Source organism: Bombus huntii, unplaced genomic scaffold, assembly GCF_024542735.1.
Source record: "Bombus huntii isolate Logan2020A unplaced genomic scaffold, iyBomHunt1.1 ctg00000193.1, whole genome shotgun sequence".
Lineage (NCBI taxonomy): Eukaryota > Metazoa > Arthropoda > Insecta > Hymenoptera > Apidae > Bombus > Bombus huntii.
In genome coordinates this window covers 45,482-68,992 of record NW_026099425.1, presented here as the reverse complement: position 1 = coordinate 68,992, position 23,511 = coordinate 45,482, and the positions used below count along the sequence as shown (strand labels likewise).

At 35.1% G+C, this 23,511-nt stretch overlaps 2 protein-coding genes across 2 annotated transcripts; one reads left to right on the top strand and one right to left on the bottom strand.

The window, feature by feature from the left end:
- Positions 1 to 349: 349 nt before the first annotated feature.
- LOC126877576 (omega-amidase NIT2-A-like) lies at positions 350 to 1,187 on the bottom strand. Its single transcript, XM_050640245.1, has 2 exons — positions 940 to 1,187; positions 350 to 540 (listed from the first exon to the last, which is right to left on the bottom strand). Exons 1-2 carry the CDS (start codon positions 1,021 to 1,023, stop codon positions 358 to 360), a joined length of 267 nt encoding a protein of 88 aa, XP_050496202.1. The 5' UTR covers positions 1,024 to 1,187; the 3' UTR covers positions 350 to 357.
- Positions 1,188 to 9,831: 8,644 nt separating this feature from the next.
- LOC126877578 (venom serine protease Bi-VSP-like) lies at positions 9,832 to 12,665 on the top strand. The gene is made up of 6 exons (XM_050640250.1): positions 9,832 to 9,878; positions 11,173 to 11,224; positions 11,296 to 11,493; positions 11,664 to 11,759; positions 11,831 to 11,985; positions 12,314 to 12,665. Exons 2-6 carry the CDS (start codon positions 11,206 to 11,208, stop codon positions 12,467 to 12,469), a joined length of 624 nt encoding a protein of 207 aa, XP_050496207.1. The 5' UTR covers positions 9,832 to 9,878; positions 11,173 to 11,205; the 3' UTR covers positions 12,470 to 12,665.
- Positions 12,666 to 23,511: the final 10,846 nt, after the last annotated feature.

The following is a 23,511-nucleotide window of genomic DNA, read 5'->3' as shown; positions in this document are numbered from 1 at the left end:
AATTGATTATCATTCGCTCTGAAACGCTGAAGTAATGACCAGTGCAGTGGTCCAGTGGTCATATTGAATGCCGCTGGATATATCAGCATTTGGCAACCTAACCCAGAGAAGCAGGAAATATGAAGCCACCGAATACCAATTAACTTCGTAGTTGCACGGTTCACATTCCATCATTTCTGAATATGCGAGGACAGTCCTCTTATTGTGCTTTTAATTCTTTTATTTGTTTCATTTTCAGCAAATATACTGGTTTTTTAAATTAAGCTTCTTTTTATACAGAGTTACAGATTATATTAATTTTATATAGAATATATTTAAGAAAGATATTTAATTTTTTGCTAGTTAAGTATTGATCGATTAAGTTACTGTACCTTTGTTCCGATAAATGCGTGCCATTTCCTCGAATCTAATATCATAGCAAATGCCAATACCTATTTTGCAGCCCTTCACATCGAACGTCGTTAGGGAGTTACCAGGACTGAGTGAATCACTCTCTCGAAAAGTAATCTTATTAGGAATGTCGATGTCGAATAGATGTACCTAATAACATAAAAATGTGGTCGCTAATTCTATTGCTGCAACTTTGTAATTTAATATCAAAGTTACCAACTCCTAAACTTTAATTATTTTTTATTTAATAACTGACAGCGTTTTTATCACTTTCTTTGTTAAAAAATCTTATCATTTAATAATGTTTAAAAAGGAGAAAAAATAAGTATAATAATATTTTAAGTATGTGAAAAATTTATACAACAACAAACACATTACAACAAAAATGGGCGTTTCCCGTATCATAACGTATTTTATAAACCGTAAATTATAGAATTGGTTATAGTATACGTATGTACATATGTATATTCCTAAATTATTCCTAGATAGAGTCACTTTCTTCACCCCAATATTTTCAAATTCAAAGCCATAAAGGAATATATTACTTACCTTTCGGTGTTTTGCTATCAAAGTTCCATCGGGACCCCAAATAGTACAGGTATTGTACAATTTAGCGCCCTCTATTTCAGGCATCGTACCACCAACTACATAGATGTTGTTTTCTTTAGCTGCGTTCGATGAAGCAACGCTCGTTTCACCATCAGGAATACTCTCGGCGTATTTTGGAAAGTACTCTGCATTGCAATATTTCAATTAATGAAGAATAACTGTCTTTTGTTCCAACCATAAATTAAATTGAAATGTTTGTCAGTTTTTTATTTTTTAAATTATTAAAATAACTAAGTTTTATATTTCGACTTAATTAAATATGCAATTACTTAGCTAATAGTATATATAATAAATTGTTTCTACAGGTTCAAAATGAAAAATGAATATTTAGAAATATTTAATTACGACAATGCTATTTGTGTTAGCATCAGTGGCTTGTTACTCAACGACTTTGCTAGTACTTTTTGAAACATAAAGTTAGTTTTCAATTAACACTTATACTAGAGGCGGAATTATAAATGCAAAATAATTGATAATACTAATTTATAAGTACCTAATTATTAGTATCTTAAAAAATATATTTATACAAAAATCACGATAATCATGAAAATGGGGAAATCCTATATTCTCGAATCAATTCACAATTTATTTTGTATATTAATTAGATTCCGCGCTCATCAGTACGTACTCACTGGCGACATCGAGAAAATGTATCGGCAATTCCTCGTACGACCAGAGGATCGGAAATATCAAAGGATATTATGGCGCAGCGCGAGTGGAGAAACAGAAACATATGAGCTTAACACCGTAATACTCTTATCATAGAAATAGAAGCAGTCCTCAATTCATATAGATATACATGTATATGTGACGAAATATACTAAAGCAATATTGACCCTTTGTCGCTGAAAGTATCAAACTACAAAACTTCCTTTCAAATTTTCAGAATAAGGAAATCAGGATCATGATAAATAATTGGAACATAATTAAAAATAATATATCTTCTCTATAAGATAATGAATACATTGGTTCATTTAATTTTTATGGATATTCAAACGCTTCTGTGAAATAAAACGTCAAGATTATAGAGTATAAAATTCATAGCTATGAAATAACTAAAACTCTGATGTATTATTAAAAATATACGTTAGGTTGTATGTAGTGATACATACAAAGATTACATGTACAAACCCATAATTAACACAATGCTACCGCAACCATTCTGCAATCTACCTTGCCCAAAACACTCTTCCAGTCACCTCCAAACTCTTCAATTCTCTCCACCTAACCACCCACAAACCATTCACAAACATGCAATTCCCGACAAAAGAAGAACTTATCGTCAGTTGTCCTTAACATCTCGTTCATTCATTTGGTCCCTATCCCCCTATTTCCTCCCACTGCGATGATCGCACTACATTTTTCCACGTCTCTATTCTATTCTCTGGATGACCTGAATTCTCGAGCAGTCGAGTGACGATTGATCTGTACAATTGATCGATTTCTTTTTACTACAGCCATGCAGAAAATTTCGCCTTGGAAAAGAATGTTGTGATTTCGAATGTCTGGATCACCTGAAGAACGTTACCGGAACTGGTAAAGTTTATGTCGTTGATGATAATAATTCCTCCACGACTCAGCAACAAAAGCTACTCTGGGTGATGAGCTTAATGGTGCTGTTGCGGCTAGTTTAATTTTTCAACAGGGATCCAGATGGCGCCGTTGACGAAATTCTTTCACTATAAACGTCAACGATCAACATCAGCCATCAGGGAACGAAGAAGGTACGCTGTAACGTGTCTGAGTAATTATACCTCGAGGAGTACATACAGTTATGTAATGAAGATTCGTATGTGAGTGTTTGTTTTCTTATTTCTTTTCCCTTTGTTTCATTTGAATGGATTTTTGTACTCAAAGAGCGAGGTAAGATTACGTCAGATACGTTTTTACATATGCTAAAAAAATGGAAAATGATGATGATGAATCAATGACACGTAGAAAATAATAATCTATTGTATTGCTGTTATCTAATGGTGTTGTAGTTGACTGTATGGTGGATGTATCTAATGGTGCTGTAGTTGACTGTATGTTGTTCAATATTGCTATGAAGCTCTTCTGATTTATTGTCACTTATACGAAGGATGGAAGTATACGAAATTGATAAAATTATTAATAATATTTACGAAGAGAAAGTAAACTGTTGGATATATGACAAAATAATTCTATTTTAAATAAGAGGCTGGTCAGCGTGGTTATTTAGTTTACAAAATCAAACGAATTTAATGAATGTAATGGTAAGGAAGTAACTATAAGTGGCTGTTAAACTATTTTTATGCTTGAAAAGTAATTCGCAAAGTAATGTAAAGCAGTACTACTGAGTTGTACATAACCTCTTTCAGAATTTGTTCTTAACCTCTTGCTTCATAGCTTCCTTAATTATACTCCTCAAACTTATTGACTACTTCGATGTTGTTACGAACAGAAACTGATAAAATATTAATCTTAAATATAGATTGAAATGAAAGCTTGTCACGTAAATATGTGTGTGTGTGTGTGTGTGTGTGTGTGTGTGTGTGTGTGTGTGTGTGTGTGTGTGTGTGTGTGTGTGTGTGTGTGTGTGTGTGTGTGTGTGTGTGTGTGTGTGTACTGCTTACTCAAACTATGGATCACATAACCTATACAAAAAAAAAAAAAAAAAAAATTATTGTACACTATAAAGCAAGAGGTTAAATCTTTAATCTGTTAAGAATTAAATTTTTTATTGTAACTGCGAAAATTATAAAAGTACCAAGCGAAGCAAGTACGGAATATAGGGATATAGGAAGCGATGGGGAACAGCAAGTAACTCCAACATCGAAATACTACAACGATTCCAATCGAAAACGCTAAGAGCCTTAATAGACGCACCTTGGTATGTTACCAACGAAACCATCCATCGCGACCTCAAGATACCTACAGTCAAAGAGGAAATAGCAAAATATAGCGACAGATATAGCAAAAGAGTCAAGAAACACCGAAACCCCCTAATCACTGGACTACTCGATACGACGGACCAGATTCGCAGGCTGAAGAGGCACTACCCGCTAGACCTAAACGTTAGATTCATTTAATTATCCAAATTAAGCTAATGCACTTACTTATAATACTTATAAATTATACCTATCTATAATAAGTATTAACTTATTGTAAATAAACAGCCATGTCACTGCGCCACGCCAGAAAAATTACTGAAAATTCTCAACGCGAGAATTGATTGTAATTCCAACAAATAAATAAAAAAAAAAAAAAGCTGTTGCTGTCCCCAAGCGCCAAAATACGTTCTGACTACTATTTTATGTATCTCACAGAAGTATGTCTTCATTCATCATCTCCCATGCCATCCACCAACGTGTTCTTAACATGTTATCTCCTAGTAAAATATTGATATTGAGTCAGATATCCAACTGAATAATCTTTTCGGTGTCTACTATAAGACATTTAAAACCAAGGCTCGTACACACGTGTGCTTATACGTCAGATGTAATACTTAACACGAAACCTGCTTATATTAATATTAAATTTATGCATAGTAGGATGTTCGACCTTTGTAAAAATGAAATTATAATACATACAGTTTCACCGTGGAAAAGTGAATCTTTCTAGCATGTCCACGCAAATGCAGCGGAGGGGAGGACTGTGCATGCACCAAACAACTTTACGTTCGTAATTTTTCACACAAATGTACAACTGTAGGGAAATAATTATCTCTGATTTTTCGGATGTTAGGAATCGACAATATCGCATAACGGAATGCTGTGTTCTACGTATTCTATTTTTGTTACGAAAGTGGTACAAACGAAGTCCACGTAAGAATAGTACAACAAAATCGGTTGAGGTTAGGTTATCGTGCAGATATCGCGGCTTTTGCATTGGAAATCACGCAACTGCCAGTCTCGTCGTTCCTTGTAAACGAAAGAAAGGTATTGTAATCGGTCGGAATTAACATAAAACTCGTCGCATGCGACCATATGGCCTGAATGTTGAATAAACGAGAGTAGAGCGCGAGCTATGTGATTCTAACCGTTTAGGCGGAAACTAATGATTGTAACCAGAGCCGAGATATATGCCAATATTACTTTGCTCGACAAAGCGTATAAGATGAGGAGAGAATCGCGATAAGGTAGAACAAGAGACAGATATTCTCTACGTAAAGCAAGTCTGTCAACTAGATTGAAATCCTATAGCTATAACTACAGTGAATCCATATTCTGGCGAATTGTCTTTTCACAAATGAAGCTTCTGAAGAACGGAATTGATACAATAACTACTGTTCATTCATAACTACTGTTGTAAGAATCTATATATTTGTCTATCTATATCTATATATATCGATCTATATATATTTGTCAGAATGTCATTTTATCAAAAAACCCATCCTCTGTAATCATAGTTTAACGAAGCATAATTAATAGAAGAGGTAGAGCGTTAAGTGGAGATGATTTAATCACAGTTAAGTAGATAAATCTCTATATTAGTCTCTTTAATTAAAATGTCCTACGTTTTATTTGCGTCATTTTTTTTCTTCATCCAATTTAAAATGTTTAAATAACAATAGCCTATACAATATAATTTTATGTAAAAAAATTGATTATACCATGTTTATTACAGATATTTAACATTTTTGTGTACATACAAAATTTAGATTATACCTCGCTTGAGAACAAAAATTCTATTTGTTTTCCTAACATGTACTAATAATTATTGATCAAACTAGAAAAAGCTGGAGGAGATTACTTAGGAAGATTACTTAGCATCTTATATTCCTGGCAAGAGAAAATGAAAAATTCGTTTCTTCTCTTTGCTTCCCTGTTCCTTCTTTCCTCCTTTTTCCCTTTTTACATCGCGTTGTTTTACATCGCAATTTACATTTATTTGTAAAGTTTGAATCTTCTCGATATTGAAGATGTTGAAGCTGCAAGTATGTATTTCATTTTAATCCATTCGAGACCGAGATTTAATTGTAAGACGATACCTAGGTGTCGGTACGATCTGAATGTTTAGTTAGAATGATTCTGTGTTTTACTCTCTCCAGGGTATCCTTTTCATACTTTGATTTTAAATCGATGACAATCTTAAATAGTATGCCTCATATTTTTAAAATATAAAATTATATACTATGTTATTCTATAATGTATTATGTACAGTCATATATATATATAATAATTCTATATTGAAAAAAATATGAAATTAACATGATATATACATTACTACATAAGTTATATATAAAATATGTATACTATACCCTTGCCTACTGACTGATATGAATTTCTTTCGGTCTCGAATGCGTTAAAAGAGAGCGCAAAGAAGGCGAAATTACTTATTGTAATTAGTAAAACGACCTGAGAGGCAGACAGATACAAGAAAGAAGGAATATTATATTAGCGGCATTATCATGTTTTTGCTCTCTTTAAGTCTTTCATCGAGACAGACAATCTACAGGTATTAATCGACCAATTTCTCCAAGCTGATAACTTCGAATTGATGTTTATATATAAGAAGTGTTATGTGTTAATCTGTCTAAATGTTTAAAAGGTGTTATAAATTAAATGTTGTTAAACGATACGTAATTGCCTTTTGATCGTAAATTTTACTATCAAGGGGTCTTTTATGTATGCGTAATCATTGTGAATTATAACAATTTATGTGATCGATATTAAAGGTGTTTAAAAGCATGTAGTTTTTTTCTATATTACTATTCTCCTATATTATTATCCTATATTATTATAGCATTCCTATATTATTATAATATCCAATTACATGTTGATACACAAGATATACAGATTATTATTTATAACGTTTTGGTTTTCTTAATTGAGTCATTCATTTAGTACAAATGATAAGAAATTAGTAATAATTCACAAAAAAAGGATATCGTAGTAGAAATATTATAAAAAAACATTTTCTGTTTTAGTGTAGAGTTACTCCTTCTTACAGACAGTGTCGTACAAATCTGTACGTCTCTGAGAAAATGTAGGTATCTGAGCCCTTACTTCCTCAACAACTTTTAGATCTGATAGAAAAAAGAAACATACGAAGTAATAAGTAATGCTTACTAATAAATTCAACAAATACAGAGGAAGATGGCTAAATCGATAAATTAACGAGACTAAAAATTAATTACATCATGGATCTCTCGCTTTTAATTTTAAGCTGTAAATTACCGATATCGGTGACTGCCATATTCTCTTGAGTTTCCAAATCGTAAAGAATCTTTCCCCAGGGATTGGTCAACTGTGTATGTCCCCATGCGACGTAACTTGCTTAAGGAACACGAGCCGGTGATATGCAGGCAACGTATAATTGATTATCATTCGCTCTGAAACGCTGAAGTAATGACCAGTGCAGTGGTCCAGTGGTCATATTGAATGCCGCTGGATATATCAGCATTTGGCAACCTAACCCAGAGAAGCAGGAAATATGAAGCCACCGAATACCAATTAACTTCGTAGTTGCACGGTTCACATTCCATCATTTCTGAATATGCGAGGACAGTCCTCTTATTGTGCTTTTAATTCTTTTATTTGTTTCATTTTCAGCAAATATACTGGTTTTTTTAAATTAAGCTTCTTTTTATACAGAGTTACAGATTATATTAATTTTATATAGAATATATTTAAGAAAGATATTTAATTTTTTGCTAGTTAAGTATTGATCGATTAAGTTACTGTACCTTTGTTCCGATAAATGCGTGCCATTTCCTCGAATCTAATATCATAGCAAATGCCAATACCTATTTTGCAGCCCTTCACATCGAACGTCGTTAGGGAGTTACCAGGACTGAGTGAATCACTCTCTCGAAAAGTAATCTTATTAGGAATGTCGATGTCGAATAGATGTACCTAATAACATAAAAATGTGGTCGCTAATTCTATTGCTGCAACTTTTGTAATTTAATATCAAAGTTACCAACTCCTAAACTTTAATTATTTTTTATTTAATAACTGACAGCGTTTTTATCACTTTCTTTTATTAAAAAATCTTATCATTTAATAATGTTTAAAAAGGAGAAAAAATAAGTATAATAATATTTTAAGTATGTGAAAAATTTATACAACAACAAACACATTACAACAAAAATGGGCGTTTCCCGTATCATAACGTATTTTATAAACCGTAAATTATAGAATTGGTTATAGTATACGTATGTACATATGTATATTCCTAAATTATTCCTAGATAGAGTCACTTTCTTCACCCCAATATTTTCAAATTCAAAGCCATAAAGGAATATATTACTTACCTTTCGGTGTTTTGCTATCAAAGTTCCATCGGGACCCCAAATAGTACAGGTATTGTACAATTTAGCGCCCTCTATTTCAGGCATCGTACCACCAACTACATAGATGTTGTTTTCTTTAGCTGCGTTCGATGAAGCAACGCTCGTTTCACCATCAGGAATACTCTCGGCGTATTTTGGAAAGTACTCTGCATTGCAATATTTCAATTAATGAAGAATAACTGTCTTTTGTTCCAACCATAAATTAAATTGAAATGTTTGTCAGTTTTTTATTTTTTAAATTATTAAAATAACTAAGTTTTATATTTCGACTTAATTAAATATGCAATTACTTAGCTAATAGTATATATAATAAATTGTTTCTACAGGTTCAAAATGAAAAATGAATATTTAGAAATATTTAATTACGACAATGCTATTTGTGTTAGCATCAGTGGCTTGTTACTCAACGACTTTGCTAGTACTTTTTGAAACATAAAGTTAGTTTTCAATTAACACTTATACTAGAGGCGGAATTATAAATGCAAAATAATTGATAATACTAATTTATAAGTACCTAATTATTAGTATCTTAAAAAATATATTTATACAAAAATCACGATAATCATGAAAATGGGGAAATCCTAAATTCTCGAATCAATTCACAATTTATTTTGTATATTAATTAGATTCCGCGCTCATCAGTACGTACTCACTGGCGACATCGAGAAAATGTATCGGCAATTCCTCGTACGACCAGAGGATCGGAAATATCAAAGGATATTATGGCGCAGCGCGAGTGGAGAAACAGAAACATATGAGCTTAACACCGTAATACTCTTATCATAGAAATAGAAGCAGTCCTCAATTCCCGCCCGCTAACTCCTATCTCCACCGATCCAAATGATCTCCTAGCCCTCACTCCCGGACATTTCCTCATTGGCGATTCATTAATGTGCTTACGTGATCGAGATTTCAGAGACATTCCATCGAACCGACTCTCCAAATGGCAGCATATCCAACAGCTTAAACAACATTTTTGGAACCGCTGGCATAAGGAGTATTTGAACGAGCTAACCAACCGCAATAAATGGAGCAAGGGTGGACACAGCATCCAAAAGGGCACAATCGTCATCCTCAGAGAGGACAACGTTCCCTCCATGCATTGGCTTCTGGGCCGAGTTATCAAGGTTCATCCAGGCGCCGATGGTGTCATCCGGACAGCTACAGTTCAGACGGCAAAGAGCATTTTGGATCGGGGCGTCAAAAGGCTTGTCCCACTGCCAATTCAACCCGATCTCGAGAAACCCGAACAACTAGCCATCGAGACGAAATAAGATGGGAACCTCAACCACACCTCGCTAGTTTGATCGGTACCCTCTCAACGGGGGGAGAATGTTACGCCATGCGGCTTACCATAGGTCATATTCTTAACTATCGATCGCGGCACTATAATGTCGCAGACGGATCGTCGCGTCTGCCCGGCAAACAAACATTGTAGTGGCAAGCGCATGGTTCATTAAGCAGGGCGACTTCCAGAAACGTCGACTCGTGGCCCGTATTTTACCTCGCTGTAAAAGAATGTGGCGTGATCCGAACGTAGTGGGGGTCGCCTTCCAGAAAAAACGAAAAAAATCGAAAGGCGTTCAGAACTTTTCGAGAAGTCGAACCGTCAACACATGTGGTATGTCGCGCATTACTTATCAACCAAAACGCAGTTACATTTTTTTTGTTCCATTTATATCTTTCTAGTTAATAAGTTGTTGAAATAAACATTAATTTATTTGTGTTAATTCTGTGGAATTTCATTGAACTACCCTTATTATCATAATCGAAATAAGGGGATCGATCAGTTCGTGGCGTCGATTATTTAATCGTAATGGGAACTTACAACTCTCGTTGACGTGCTATCTCGCGATCGCGTCTCTCCGCGAACGGTCGAAACAAAATGATTCACTAAAAACTGTCCTGAATTCCTAAGAATTTATTTACCGAAAAACTGACAAAGTGTTTATTTAAAAAATGAGGTTGAAGGTAGTCCTTTTCTTTCATTTCATTCATTTTCATTTTCTTTCTTAAGTATGGCTAACACAATATCTAATCAATTAAAATTTTATATTTTCACGTGAAAAGTTTCTTTAGATAATTATTATCAACATGATGACTCACTCTTACGGATTAATACGTGTCTGTAGGGCAATCCGGTGGACTTGATCGGCTTTTTACTTCGAAAGTTGAGTAATCGGTGTCGCTTTCTTACGCATCTTTGAACTGTATAAATGTTTTAAAATTGTTTGATCCAGAATGTACCACACCGGACAATCAAGAAGGCAGGTGCCTTGACTACAGAAAATGTAAACCTCTGCAAGAAATATGGCAGATACAGTACCGTACAGCCACCGATTTTTATAGACGATCAGTGTGCAGATACCAGGGCAATGTTACGATCGTTTGCTGTCCGAACGATCCAAACAAAGAGAAGAGAGAAATTTTAATAAAAACTGTGTATAAGTATAAGGCTTTGCGACCACCATACTGTGGTTTTAGCAACGTCTCTCATACCAGGGTGGTCGATGGTAAACCAGCTGAACTTGGTACGTTTTATGTCTTTCTTTCCGATTAATAATAAGCCATTTACTGCAAAGAATGAACTTTAAAGGCATTAAACAGCACATCAATGTACATTTCAATTAGACTAAATAATAATGCTATGATTTTATCGGTAGTAACTTTACTTATTAACTTGAATTATTTCTTTCTTTTACTTCATGTTAGGAAGAGTATCTTTTTGCTTGAAATAAAAAATTGATATAGGAGTAATAATATGGATAGAGATCAAAAACTGTTAGGGCAGAAATTACACGTTTGAACTTTATAGTTCAGTATAGTTCAAATAGAAATTATATAGAATTATTTAATAATTTGTATTCCACTGGAATAAAAATTTAATTTCTGTCTTTATCAAATCTCTATTTCAGAGTATTTGTACGTATGTACTTATCGTCTGCTGTATGATCGAATATCGAATAGGTAATAATCGTTGTTACCCGTTATGTGAGAAAAAATTATGTATATTCACAACTATGACTATTGCATTTTAGGCGCTTGGCCATGGATCGCTGCATTAGGTTTTCGTAATCCCCGAAACCCAGACAAACCACTATGGAAGTGCGGAGGTTCCCTGATATCGGCTAGGCATGTTTTGACCGCAGCACATTGTGCACATATGGATGGAATAGAAAACATACACAATCATAATATTGTCATTCTTAGATTGGTGGAGGAGGTGCCATTTTCGAGTAAGTCCTCAAATATATATATATATATATATGCTATTGAGTATTACTGAAGTATCATATCCTGAAATTTCTTACTGTACACATATATTGTGTCATAAAGCGTGTATAATTCTTTCTCATACTTTTGGTCATTCGTTTCCTGCATTTTCATTTATTTTTTTATTTTTCAGGGTACGTATATCCCATTTGTACGAAAGAGCCCCTACGAAAGAGCAACTTCGTCGGCTATAACCCCCTTGTTGCTGGATGGGGAGCATTAAGATATAGTAAGTGATATCAATTTTATAATAAAATTAAATAGTTCCAGTCTTAAATATCTTTCTTATTTTCTTCGTAGGACGACCACGACGTAATGCATTAATGGAAGTACAAATGCCAGTGATTAAGAACGCCGAATGCAAAATAGCTTATTCCAAATTTCCTAATGCACCTGATATCACTGATGGTATAATATGCGCCGAACATGCTCAGGGTGGAGAGGATTCTTGTACGGTAATTAAGTTACAGAGTTACTACAAACTATACGGTATCTGAAGACACGTCGATTCGAATTAACATCAAATCGACGTCTTAAACATTAAAAATAATAGATAAACACAATTTAATAGTTTTGCCCACTTCTCACACCTCGTTATGGTATTTAATCTAATTTCCTTCTAATCTTAGTTTTGCTCAAAATACATATAACATGTACGTTATAAATTGGAGTATTTCAATACACAAATCAATAGAAGATTATTACTGTATATAAGTATAATTTCAATACAATTCGATCGATATATTTCAGTGTCTTTGATTAAAAATTTAACGATCCTTTCAGGCTGACCGCGGCGGACCACTGCTGATACAACATGAATTAACCTCGTATTTAATAGGTATTGTGTCTTATGCTTATAAGTGCGGCACAGCTGGGTATCCCAGCGTTTACACTAGGGTCACATCGTACCTTGACTTCATTCTCCAAGCGATGCAATAATATGATATTACTGTTCCATAAATATCATTGTGTAAAAAACGTAAAGTTGGATTTTCTTATTGTGGAGATAAGAAACAGCTCAAATTTACATTGTTTTGTACGTTACAAATTATAGGCTTAAAATGTACGAAATGTAACTTTGAAACGACACTAATTTTTTACGCACGATAAACCTCCACGACTTAGGTATGTAAAGATGATAAACGTGTATTAATTCTATTAATTTGGTAATAATAAACCAACTTTCTGAGAAGTTCTGTAAATTTCGTTTCTGTTGTATCAAGAGAATAATGGAATATTCCACTTAGATCGTATACTTCTTGTACGTACGTACAAAATTTTCCGGCTAATCTAAAACACTTCATAAGATAGAGAGCTTCTGGAAATTCGGACACAGAGAGTGCATAAAATACAAGATAAGTCTCGTGTCTTTCAAAATTATTTTTTATTCGCTAAAAACGTCCTGTGTACTCATGCAATCACATGCAACCTCGAAACTTCACTTATTTTTTATCACTTTCCAATTCAATACACAGTTTCAGCATTTTTGACTATATGTAAGAGAAATTTCCATTCAGCCAAAGGTGTACTTACAGATTATAGATTCCTATACGACTCTCAGTAAAAATTTATCCGCACTCCAGATAGTTAAAACTTCTGTCGACCGTATTGATCCATCTGCACTCTTCGTATGACGTCAATATCTGTTCAGTGCTGCTGCGCAGGTTTCTTTGTGTTACGTCAATTCGTTTGTGACCGTTGCGCGAGTAATGGCGCTTTGCAATGGTGATTTGCAGGAAAACAGTGCAGGATGCTGTGATTCGTTTCTTGTGGTCGGAGGTTATGTTTGATGCCTATATTTATCAAAGATTTAATGCACATTATGGAGAAAGTGTTTTGTCACGAAGTGTGTTTGAATGGGCACAAAAGTTCAAAGAAGATCGCACGAGTGTTATGAAAAAACAGCTGGACGCCCGTCCACATCCACGATGACAACATTGAACGTGCTCATGAACTTATGCTCTATGGAATAGACGAGTGACACTGGATAATGTGGCAAATCATTTGCAAATCAGCCACGGCTCTGCTTATGCAATAGTGCACGACAGATTTGGATTTTAAAAAGTTTGTGCGAGATGGATGCCGAAAAAGCTGATGAAAAGGTGAAGACGACGATGCATTCGTGGTTCGCAGCTCAGCCCAAAACATTTTTTAATGAGAAAATACAAAGGTCCTTCGGCAAATGGACAAAGTGTATACAGAAATCGAGTGATTATGTCAAAAAATGATGTATGTCTTTTTTGACAATTGCTTAAAATAAATTCTACACCGACAGAGCGGGTAACTTTTTACTCACCCTCGTAAGACACTTAAATTTCCAATCTATTATGATGAATAAAAGAGCTTATACTATTAAATCTAATTGTATTTTGTTGCATGAGAGTACACGTGTATGTGATGTACATTACCTTTATATCCCCTTGAACGCTTCAATATTGCGCATATATACTATATTTTGTACAGCTTCTATAAAATTTCGTATGTTTGTTTAGGCTGTTAATCTAGAGGCTGGAGTACAAAGAAGTGGCACAATGATGTGGGCTGATGACATTTATAATTATCAAGGAATCACCCCTACATTCGCTCAGGTATATATCGTTGACTATAACGTATTTAACATATATGATTGTTAGAATATTAATAATTAATTTTTAATTCTATCAGAATTTTAATGAAACTGTCCCTTGGGAAGGAAGAACTGATACCTTGATATCACGGTTTGTACATCCTATATATACGACAAATTTTAGAACATTATATAACGAAGAACCAGATCGTCGTGGCCATGTGATGTGAATAAAAGGACTTGAATTTGATGATATTTTTATAATGTTAGATAACATAACTAAGTATCTTCACAGTAAGATAGGATGACATGGTTTACATGATCTTAATGTTGTTCACTCGAGTGATGATATTATAAGGAAAAGCGTAATATCACAGGTAGGATGATTCATAATTTAGAACTACTAACTCATGTATGTATTAAAAATTAAAGAAATATATTAAATTTTATAGGATATTTATGTTTAGTAACCAGTAATTCAGAGATTGGTATTCATGGTTACTATAACGAGGCTGTAGAAACGCACCCTTTCTTCTTTGCAAATGGTCCTGTATTTATGTCTAAGCCGAAACTGGAACCTCTGAATAATTTAGATTTATTCTTGTTATTTTCTAAAATACTTATCTACAGTATACCATAAGGAATGATACCGTATCGCACCTAATCAAGTGCCTTAAGAAACATCAACAGGATATCACAGTAAGTAATCCCTTATCGACAGAAGTGTAAGTAAAAGTTATGTGTCATTGTTATACACAATTATGTGTTAGTGTTATACACAGTTATTTATCATTTTCTATTAATTCAGTTGTAGCCACTACAATATCTATGACACTGGTAGTAATTATAAGAACAATAATGATGTTCTATAAGAGGAAATGATGATTAGGAACAAAAACTTACAGGTAAGTCAAAGTATATGTTATTTGCCATTTGAAAAGAAAGTTACTAACTTGGAATTTTTTGATAAATAATAATTGTGCAAAATATATTGGATTTCAAATTTGTCAAAAATTGAAATTTAAGAAGCATTGTAATAATATAACATTAATATTTTGATTTTTCAGGAGATATCATGCGGTGGATGGATAATATGTAAAAAATATTAAGCAGTATATGAATTTTCATATTGCGTAGAGATAACAAAATGAATTTTAAAAAATGTCGACACGGTAATAAGAAATAGCATCGTGACAAAGAATATATAAAGACAGTTTCATTTTTTATAAATAAAAATTTGTTGTTCCAGATTTTGAAATACAGTGAAACGTTTAATTAGTATCTTAATATCTTTAAATAATTATTATTTTAGAATCAATTGTAATTGTATCATACGTACTTTTGAATTCGTGCAAGAACATATGTAATTTTGAAGTAGTTATTATTAGGAAACTGTTAGACGCGAACAGTATGCGAAAAGTTAGTATGCAGTGTAATAATTATCAATCAAAACACAAGAATTAAATTCTTGAGGAAAAAATTTCCGGAATTTCTTATTTACATGATTATAGAGAAATCCATAATAAAAAGGAGCTGCTTTCTAATACTTCTCTTCCTTGTAATGCCTACGTTAACAATAACGAGGTTCGACTTTTTGTTTTTAGAGGGATACTGGAAAATTTGAAAGTACAGTACCATTGGGAAGAAAATCACGATATTGAAAACGATATTTGCAAGTAAATTTCCAAAAAATCTGTTTTCAAATTTTCGCTTTCTATTTCACATTAAAAGAAAGGGAGGGCTGCCTTCTTTTTCTGCAAGACAAAACAAACATTCTGAATCTCGTATCAATGAATGATGTCAATAAGTTATTTTTCTTTTCAGATTGAACAATATTCCAGATTTATTCATAATTTCATACTACGCGAAGAATAGACTTTCATAGGTATATAAAGGAAATATTAAGTATAGGAAAACTCTTTTTCGTTGTAGGTGACATATGCTTCACGGTTGAACACATGTATTTTTGAACACATATAAATGAAAAAGTACTCTTATGGAGAAAAAGAATTGATACCTTCGATTGACATTAGATAATGTATATAAACTTATGAACAATCACTATCACTATCAGTTTGTATTTTAGGTGCACACGCAGATTTGTTGGAGTTCTTATAAAATGTACTTCCTGTACGAACGTTTTATTCTTCCAAATTTTACGATACTATGTCTCATATGATAACTATATGGATTAAACGTAATATAAATGATCCGAAAATAGACTCGAACGACATTAATTGTCTTTCTATTTATACCAATATCGAAAATACAAGTAAAGCTGGAGCAATAGTATGCAAGAATGGACTATTTATTATTTTAAACCAAATCATAGCATATTCAGAATGCACAGTATTATCATGAAATGTAAATGAATCAGTTGTAAACGAACGATTTTACTGTAAAATCGTTGCCGCCTTTTTTTCATCTGAAATATAGCAGCAATGAGTACATTCTTTTAATATATAATAAAACGAGATATCTTTATAAAGTTACATATGTCATCACTGGTAACTGTTATCTCGTATGACGCCAAATATACCGTTAGTATGGAATGATATTTTTATGAAGATATACTTTAATGATAGATTTTATGAATGAAACGTTATATAAGAAAAATTATCTCTTGTTATTCTATGAAGTGTAGTAGCTAATGAAGATTAATTTTACGAAGTATTAGAGCAAAAGAGAATTAAAAAATTAAAAAGATCTAAATAAGATTGTTCGTGTGGCTTAATTATCTCAATTCTGGTACACCACTTGTTACATTCTAACTAATTAGCGCTAAACAATAACTTGCAAATATTAAAGATATTAACACCTAAAGGTTTTCAGGAAATTTTATAATATTTGATTATTGTATATCTAGTCATTGATTGATAAAATTTCTTGTATAAGCATAGATCGAGGTTGACGTCATACGCAGATTGCATATCATTGACAGGTATCGTTTTAATTTATTTTATGGCTAGAATCGTTTGAATATTATACGAATAATTATTTCCATTCGAACGATTAATAAATCACGTACCTATAAAAGATATATTACGAAAAAGAGGTGACGAAACAAAAAAATATTGGAAATTCCGTTGTCATTAGATCAATTACTTTTGCAATGATTTTTATTTCCATGTAATTACATATGAAATGGGTAATTCATTAACATCTCCTCGAATCGAATATAATTCGTTACACTTCACAACGATTCAAATAATGGACGGGAAATATATAATAACTTTCCTGTCCTTGCGTTAAAATAGTACTGTACAAATCAGATGATACAACCTAACCCCAACCTAACCCCAAAAAACCCAATTACATCCACATTGCATGACAGCACACTTGCAATGGATTTTTGTGATTTCAATGTCACAGACAATGACACAACTAATCAGAACACGTTCGAGGCTATAGACATTGAAATTACCGCGTGTTTAATACGTTTAAAGCATAAATCTAAATTTCACGCGATTATTTCTTTGTACATTGTGAAACTCTTAAATTATCTTAATCGAATAAATAATCCTAATGTAATAAAACATCTTGAAATAGACCTAGATATCTGAAACAGAAACTCGAAGGATAAGAAATCCTAAAAGGTACTAATCCTAAAATAACAAACTCCTAAATAATAAACAAGTGATAAAACCTGTTATAAATAATAAACCTTACCTGGAATAATCAAATCCTAACTAATCGAAAATAAAATAAGGCAAGCAATTCTTAATCTTTCAAGTAATTTTTCCGAAAACACAGAAAGATAGAGAAATTAAAAAGACGCAGCACAAATTGCAGCACAATGAAAGTTTCGGAGCGATGAATACGATCGTATTAAACTAAATAATTTTCAAAAGTGAAATTACACTGAAACGTATATCGATGATATTTGTCATTTCTACGATCTGTTTCGCTTGGTCGTGCTTCTTTTCTGATGTAAATTCAATTTATAATACGAACTAAGTTTCCTTTATTATTATTAGTCCTGCGTCTTTTTAATTCGTCACTTCTTTTATTTCAGAACAATGACGGGCTCCAAGATGCTGTTCGGATGTTTGGCGTTAATTGCTTTTCTGCATCCATTAGTTCACGTTTGTACTTCGAGTAGTACAGCTCAAGGTTTGTACTTCGAGTTGTCTTTTTCCATGCACTTCAAATTCCAATACGATCTGGTCACGTGGCCTTCGTACAATTTCGAAATTTTACCTGTTTGGTAATCGTCAATGAAAAAAGAAGTTATGCGTGACCTCAACACATTGAAACAATTTTTATGATTTTTTATTTGCCGGTTGGTCAGCAAGTTAATGGAAAAATTTCACTTAACTATTCGCGTTAATCTCTTCGGTTTAACTTTTGGGAAATGCTTCGTTAGCTTCGGGAATATTCCAACGATTCGTTTTACGTACAAAATAAGCATGATAAATATTACATCACGGTAATGTAATATCGGAATATATTAAAGGTGTAATTTTGTTCGATTAATTATAATTTATTAATAATGGATTGAAAATACAGATATTAGTTAGACAGAGAAACGATGTTTGATTAACAGGAAAACTAAATGCAACGCTCGTATTTACAACAAATAACTTGACAACTATTTGGTAACTCTCTCTCTCTCTCTCTCTCTCTCTCTCTCTCTCTCTCTCTCTCTCTCTCTCTCTCACTAGCAACTCTAACACTCGACAACACTCGCAACTCAATTCTAACGACTCTATGCTTCGACGTCTCGATCAACTCTGATTCTCGCAACACGCACACTTTTCGATTCGCCTTGAATAGCGAAACCGTCCTTCTTCTAACGTTGTCTATTGTTTCCCTCATACCTATGTAAGAACTACCAACTACGTGCCTTTAGTCACGTAGGCACTCTTAAATGTAAACGAACCACAGAAACACGACGTACACGGTTTTTCTATTTTCAGCCGATCTCCAATCAAAGCTATTCTACGATATTACAATCGGCCTTTCCTGACAATCACATCTGCCCTCAGATGTGCTCATCATCGCCGCTCGCACTTACATCACTATCGTCAGCATTCCACCATTTCATGTGATCGGCTGCCGTGGAAGTTGTACGTGGCCCTTCGTGCTCCCCCTCTCGCTGCACTATGCATCGGTCATTTCGCAGGACTTTTATCACCCGATACGGTCCAAGAAACTTCGGATGCAGCTTTAGCCCGGGACCCCTCTGCATCCTCTCGATTGCCACTAGATCTCCCGTCCTGTATGCTGTCGCCTTCTTGCGTCTCCTGTTATACGCCCGCTTGTTTCGGATTTGGATCTCCTCAATCCGTCTCTTTGCGTCCGCACGCAGCTGATCTCGTTCCTCTTGGAACACCGCGGCCTGTTCGTCCTCGATGCTACTGCTCCTCTTTCGCTCTTCCTCTATCTTCCTCTCCGTTGTTTGTTTACCCATTTCACTCTTGTCAGGGGCTTTGATCGTCGTGGCAGCATCGTGACATTTTCGTAGGCTCGGTTCGTACATGGAAGACGTTAACAACTTACCATCTACCGAGACTATGATCTCTTCTTTTTCGAAGGTCTTCACGTTCATCGTGTCCTCGACAATCCCATCGTCGTCCTCGTCATCCACATCCTCTGTATATCGATATTATTGGAGGGATTCCGCACGTGCGACTTCCCTTGTCTTTTCGTTCGCCTTGCATTCACTCTCTTCGAGTCTATCCGAAAACTTGAAACAACCCTCACATCCGCAACGCTATCCTTCTCAGTAAATTCGCAAATATCATCAACAACATCCTGTTGCTGTTGTTTAGCCAGATTCTTCCTCCTCGTGATGTTCGCTAAGTCCTCCTGCTGGCCGCAAGAATCCGACGAGGACACCATCTCGTGGTCCACTTTACCAATCACCACGTGTCTTGCCACTATTCTCCGTTCCTCCGACACTTGCTGCACAGCTGCCCGATACTTCTTCAAAACTTCTGCTAACTCTTCTTTATTTTCTTCCAATTGCGACAGTAGCTCAGTTCGTTCGCGACTAGCTACATTAACACGATCTTCTGCTTCGGAACGTTGCCGCAGTACTTCCTGCAACGAAGCCTGCGTCTCATTCGGTTCTTGCTCCAGTGCCTGTTTCGCTTTAACTGCAACTGCTCTAGCGCATTCTGCATCTTCTAACTGGTTCTTCAGCTGTCGTAAAGCTGCTTTACCCGTCGAGTCACCTTTCGATCTCTCCAGCATCGTTTGAGCGTCTCTTAGCAATGCTTTGGTTCTCTTCAAATCTCTTTTTAGCCTATGTTGCATGTCCTTAACGTGTGACAAATCTATCTCACTCGCCTGTGTCTCTACATCTATCTTGAGGACTTCCGGACACTCATCGGGATTTTCGTCCTTTATTCTACTAATAAAAGATTCTCCCCTTTTATACTTATTTCAACAGTGTCCAAAAAGTCTGCGCCAATAATAAGCGAATGTTGCATCACTGTGTCTGGAACTACGTGTATGGTTATACAGTACGACTCATTGTCTATAATAATGTTCGTGGAAAATTTCCCGAGCGTAAAATTCCTTCCGGAACCGACACCGCCAAATCCAACGATTTCCCGACTTAATCTGGGCGCTCCGATTTTCACATGCTGATCTGCTCGCATTAGAGTCAGCTCACTACCGGTGTCTATCAACGCGCTCAATTTGAAATTTTCCATCTTAACATCCTTACCACGCCTTGTTTGTAACGACCGAAACACGCTGTAAACTTTTTTTGAGGGCTCACCCAAATTGTCGCAACTTGATGCGATGTGTCCGTACTCCCTACATTTGAAGCAATTGTAGCATCGCGTCTTCCTCGCATCTCCAGATCGACCGGGTTCCTTGTTCCTCTCGGTTTCGGACAGCTTCGCCACCGGCTTTACCCTGTTACTCTTCGGCTCCTCAAATTTCGTCCTCATCTCCATATCTCTTTTTATCGCTTCGTAGCGCCTGAAACGCTCTTTTAATTGCTCGATATTCCTGGCTCCGTATAGCACAGTCTTGTTCGCGACCTCGTCGGGAATGCCTTGAATAATGTAGTCTATCAAGGATTGCGTATCAACCCTTCCTTGTTTTGCAATCCCGCACATGTGATACATATATTGTTGCAGACTCTCATCTGCTTTCTTCTTTCTATGGGATAACTCGCCATGTATCTGTTGGTCGCTTACTACATTTTCAAACTCATTCCTCAACGCCTTTTTTAGCTTTGCCCAGGACTTCGCGCATCGTTTTTGTCGTACGAAGGCCTGAGCGGAGCCTGCGAGTAATTTCTTAGCATAGGCCACCATGTGGGCGTCTGACCAACCCCACACTTCTGCCATTTCCTCGAAGTCTTCCACCCACTGATTTACCCTCAGCAGATCATCCCCGCTGAATTTCTCTAATGAGTCTTCCACGTCTTTAAGACTCAACATCGAACCGACGCATACCTTCTGCTGCTACTCATCGCGGTCCTGATACACCGCTCGCGTGCCTCTCCTGTATTCTCGCGCGCCTTGTTTATCGTCCTCGCCTTCACTTTCGTCGGAGCTCTCTTCTTCCGACGATACATCGTCTCCTTCTAGGGCCGCCTGTAGCCGCGCGCGTAGTTCGGATTTTCTTCCCGTTACCTTCAACCCCAAGCTAACGAGACGCGCTCTCAGCTCTTTCGTCCTCAGCTTCTCGAGGTCTTCCTCTCCCTCTTGACTGCGTTCGGCTCTCTGCTTGCTTCTTAGATCTCGCTGGTTTGTTGGTTCTTCGCCACGCTTCGAATCCTTAGGAGTAGATCGACCAGGTTTGCACGCTCTGTTCAACCTGGCAACCAGCACTGATCTCGCACCGGATATAGGCAGATTCATCTGTGCGAGCTTACTCCTCAGCTCCTCCAGCGTCAAATCCTCTTCACCCGACAATCGTTCGTCTTCAACGTTTGCCATTTTATTCTATTCTTTTCTACTCCCGCAGAAATAGCTCCGTTAAATCGTATCGTTTCTCTGTCTTATTCAATCCCGGACGAGCCCCCACTTGTAATATCGGAATATATTAATAATGGATTGAAAATACAGATATTAGTTAGACAGAGAAACGATGTTTGATTAACAGGAAAACTAAATGCAACGCTCGTATTTACAACAAATAACTTGACAACTATTTGGTAACTCTCTCTCTCTCTCTCTCTCTCTCTCTCACTAGCAACTCTAACACTCGACAACACTCGCAACTCAATTCTAACGACTCTATGCTTCGACGTCTCGATCAACTCTGATTCTCGCAACACGCACACTTTTCGATTCGCCTTGGATAGCGAAACCGTCCTTCTTCTAACGCGTTTTTAATACGCGATGGCGCTATCACTTTCTAAAAGCGTCGTCTTTACATTTCCGATGGCCACGGGCACATCCGACTGCCAGATATACAATGTGTTATAAGAGTATCATTACCATACTTTTCATGAAAAGAGCAATTTTTCTTGATAACTATACTCTGTAACATAGATTGAAGTCGCTGATTTGATCCCTCTGATATCGTTGTCTTATGAGAGTCTCGTCTGGTCTTGATTGGTTCTGTTGACTCTTATCGTTGTGAAAAATCGATTCGTTGTGTACCTTTTTTGTATAGAGAATTATTTTGTGGTAGAATATAATGTTGTAATATTTGTGGTCTTTACTTTACTAATTTTGTCACTGAGCCGCTCTTTGGTTAGTTGAGCGATTCATATTCCGCATATATTCCGTACTTGCTTCGCTTGGTACTTTTATAATTTTCGCAGTTACAATAAAAAATTTAATTCTTAACAGATTAAAGATTTAACCTCTTGCTTTATAGTGTACAATAATTTTTTTTTTTTTTTTTTTTGTATAGGTTATGTGATCCATAGTTTGAGTGAGTAGTACATATATATATATATATATATATATATATATATATATATATATATATATATATATATATATATATATATATATATATATATATTTAAGATTAATATTTTATCAGTTTCTGTTCGTAACAACATCGAAGTAGTCAATAAGTTTGAAGAGTATAATTAAGGAAGTTATGAAGCAAGAGGTTAAGAACAAATTCTGAAAGAGGTTATGTACAACTCAGTAGTACTGCTTTACATTACTTTGCGAATTACTTTTCAAGCATAAAAATAGTTTAACAGCCACTTATAGTTACTTCCTTACCATTACATTCATTAAATTCGTTTGATTTTGTAAACAAAATAACCACGCTGACCAGTCTCTTATTTAAAATAGAATTATTTTGTCATATATCCAACAGTTTACTTTCTCTTCGCTTTGTCTCGTATTACGACTTTATAACGGTGTTTCTTTAAACTTTAAACGATCGTAATAAATGTATTTACGGACGATGACTGATATCTGGTCTGTCTTAAAGTTGCAACTAATTAGTACCCCGTTACTTTGGACGTTATGAAATGTTG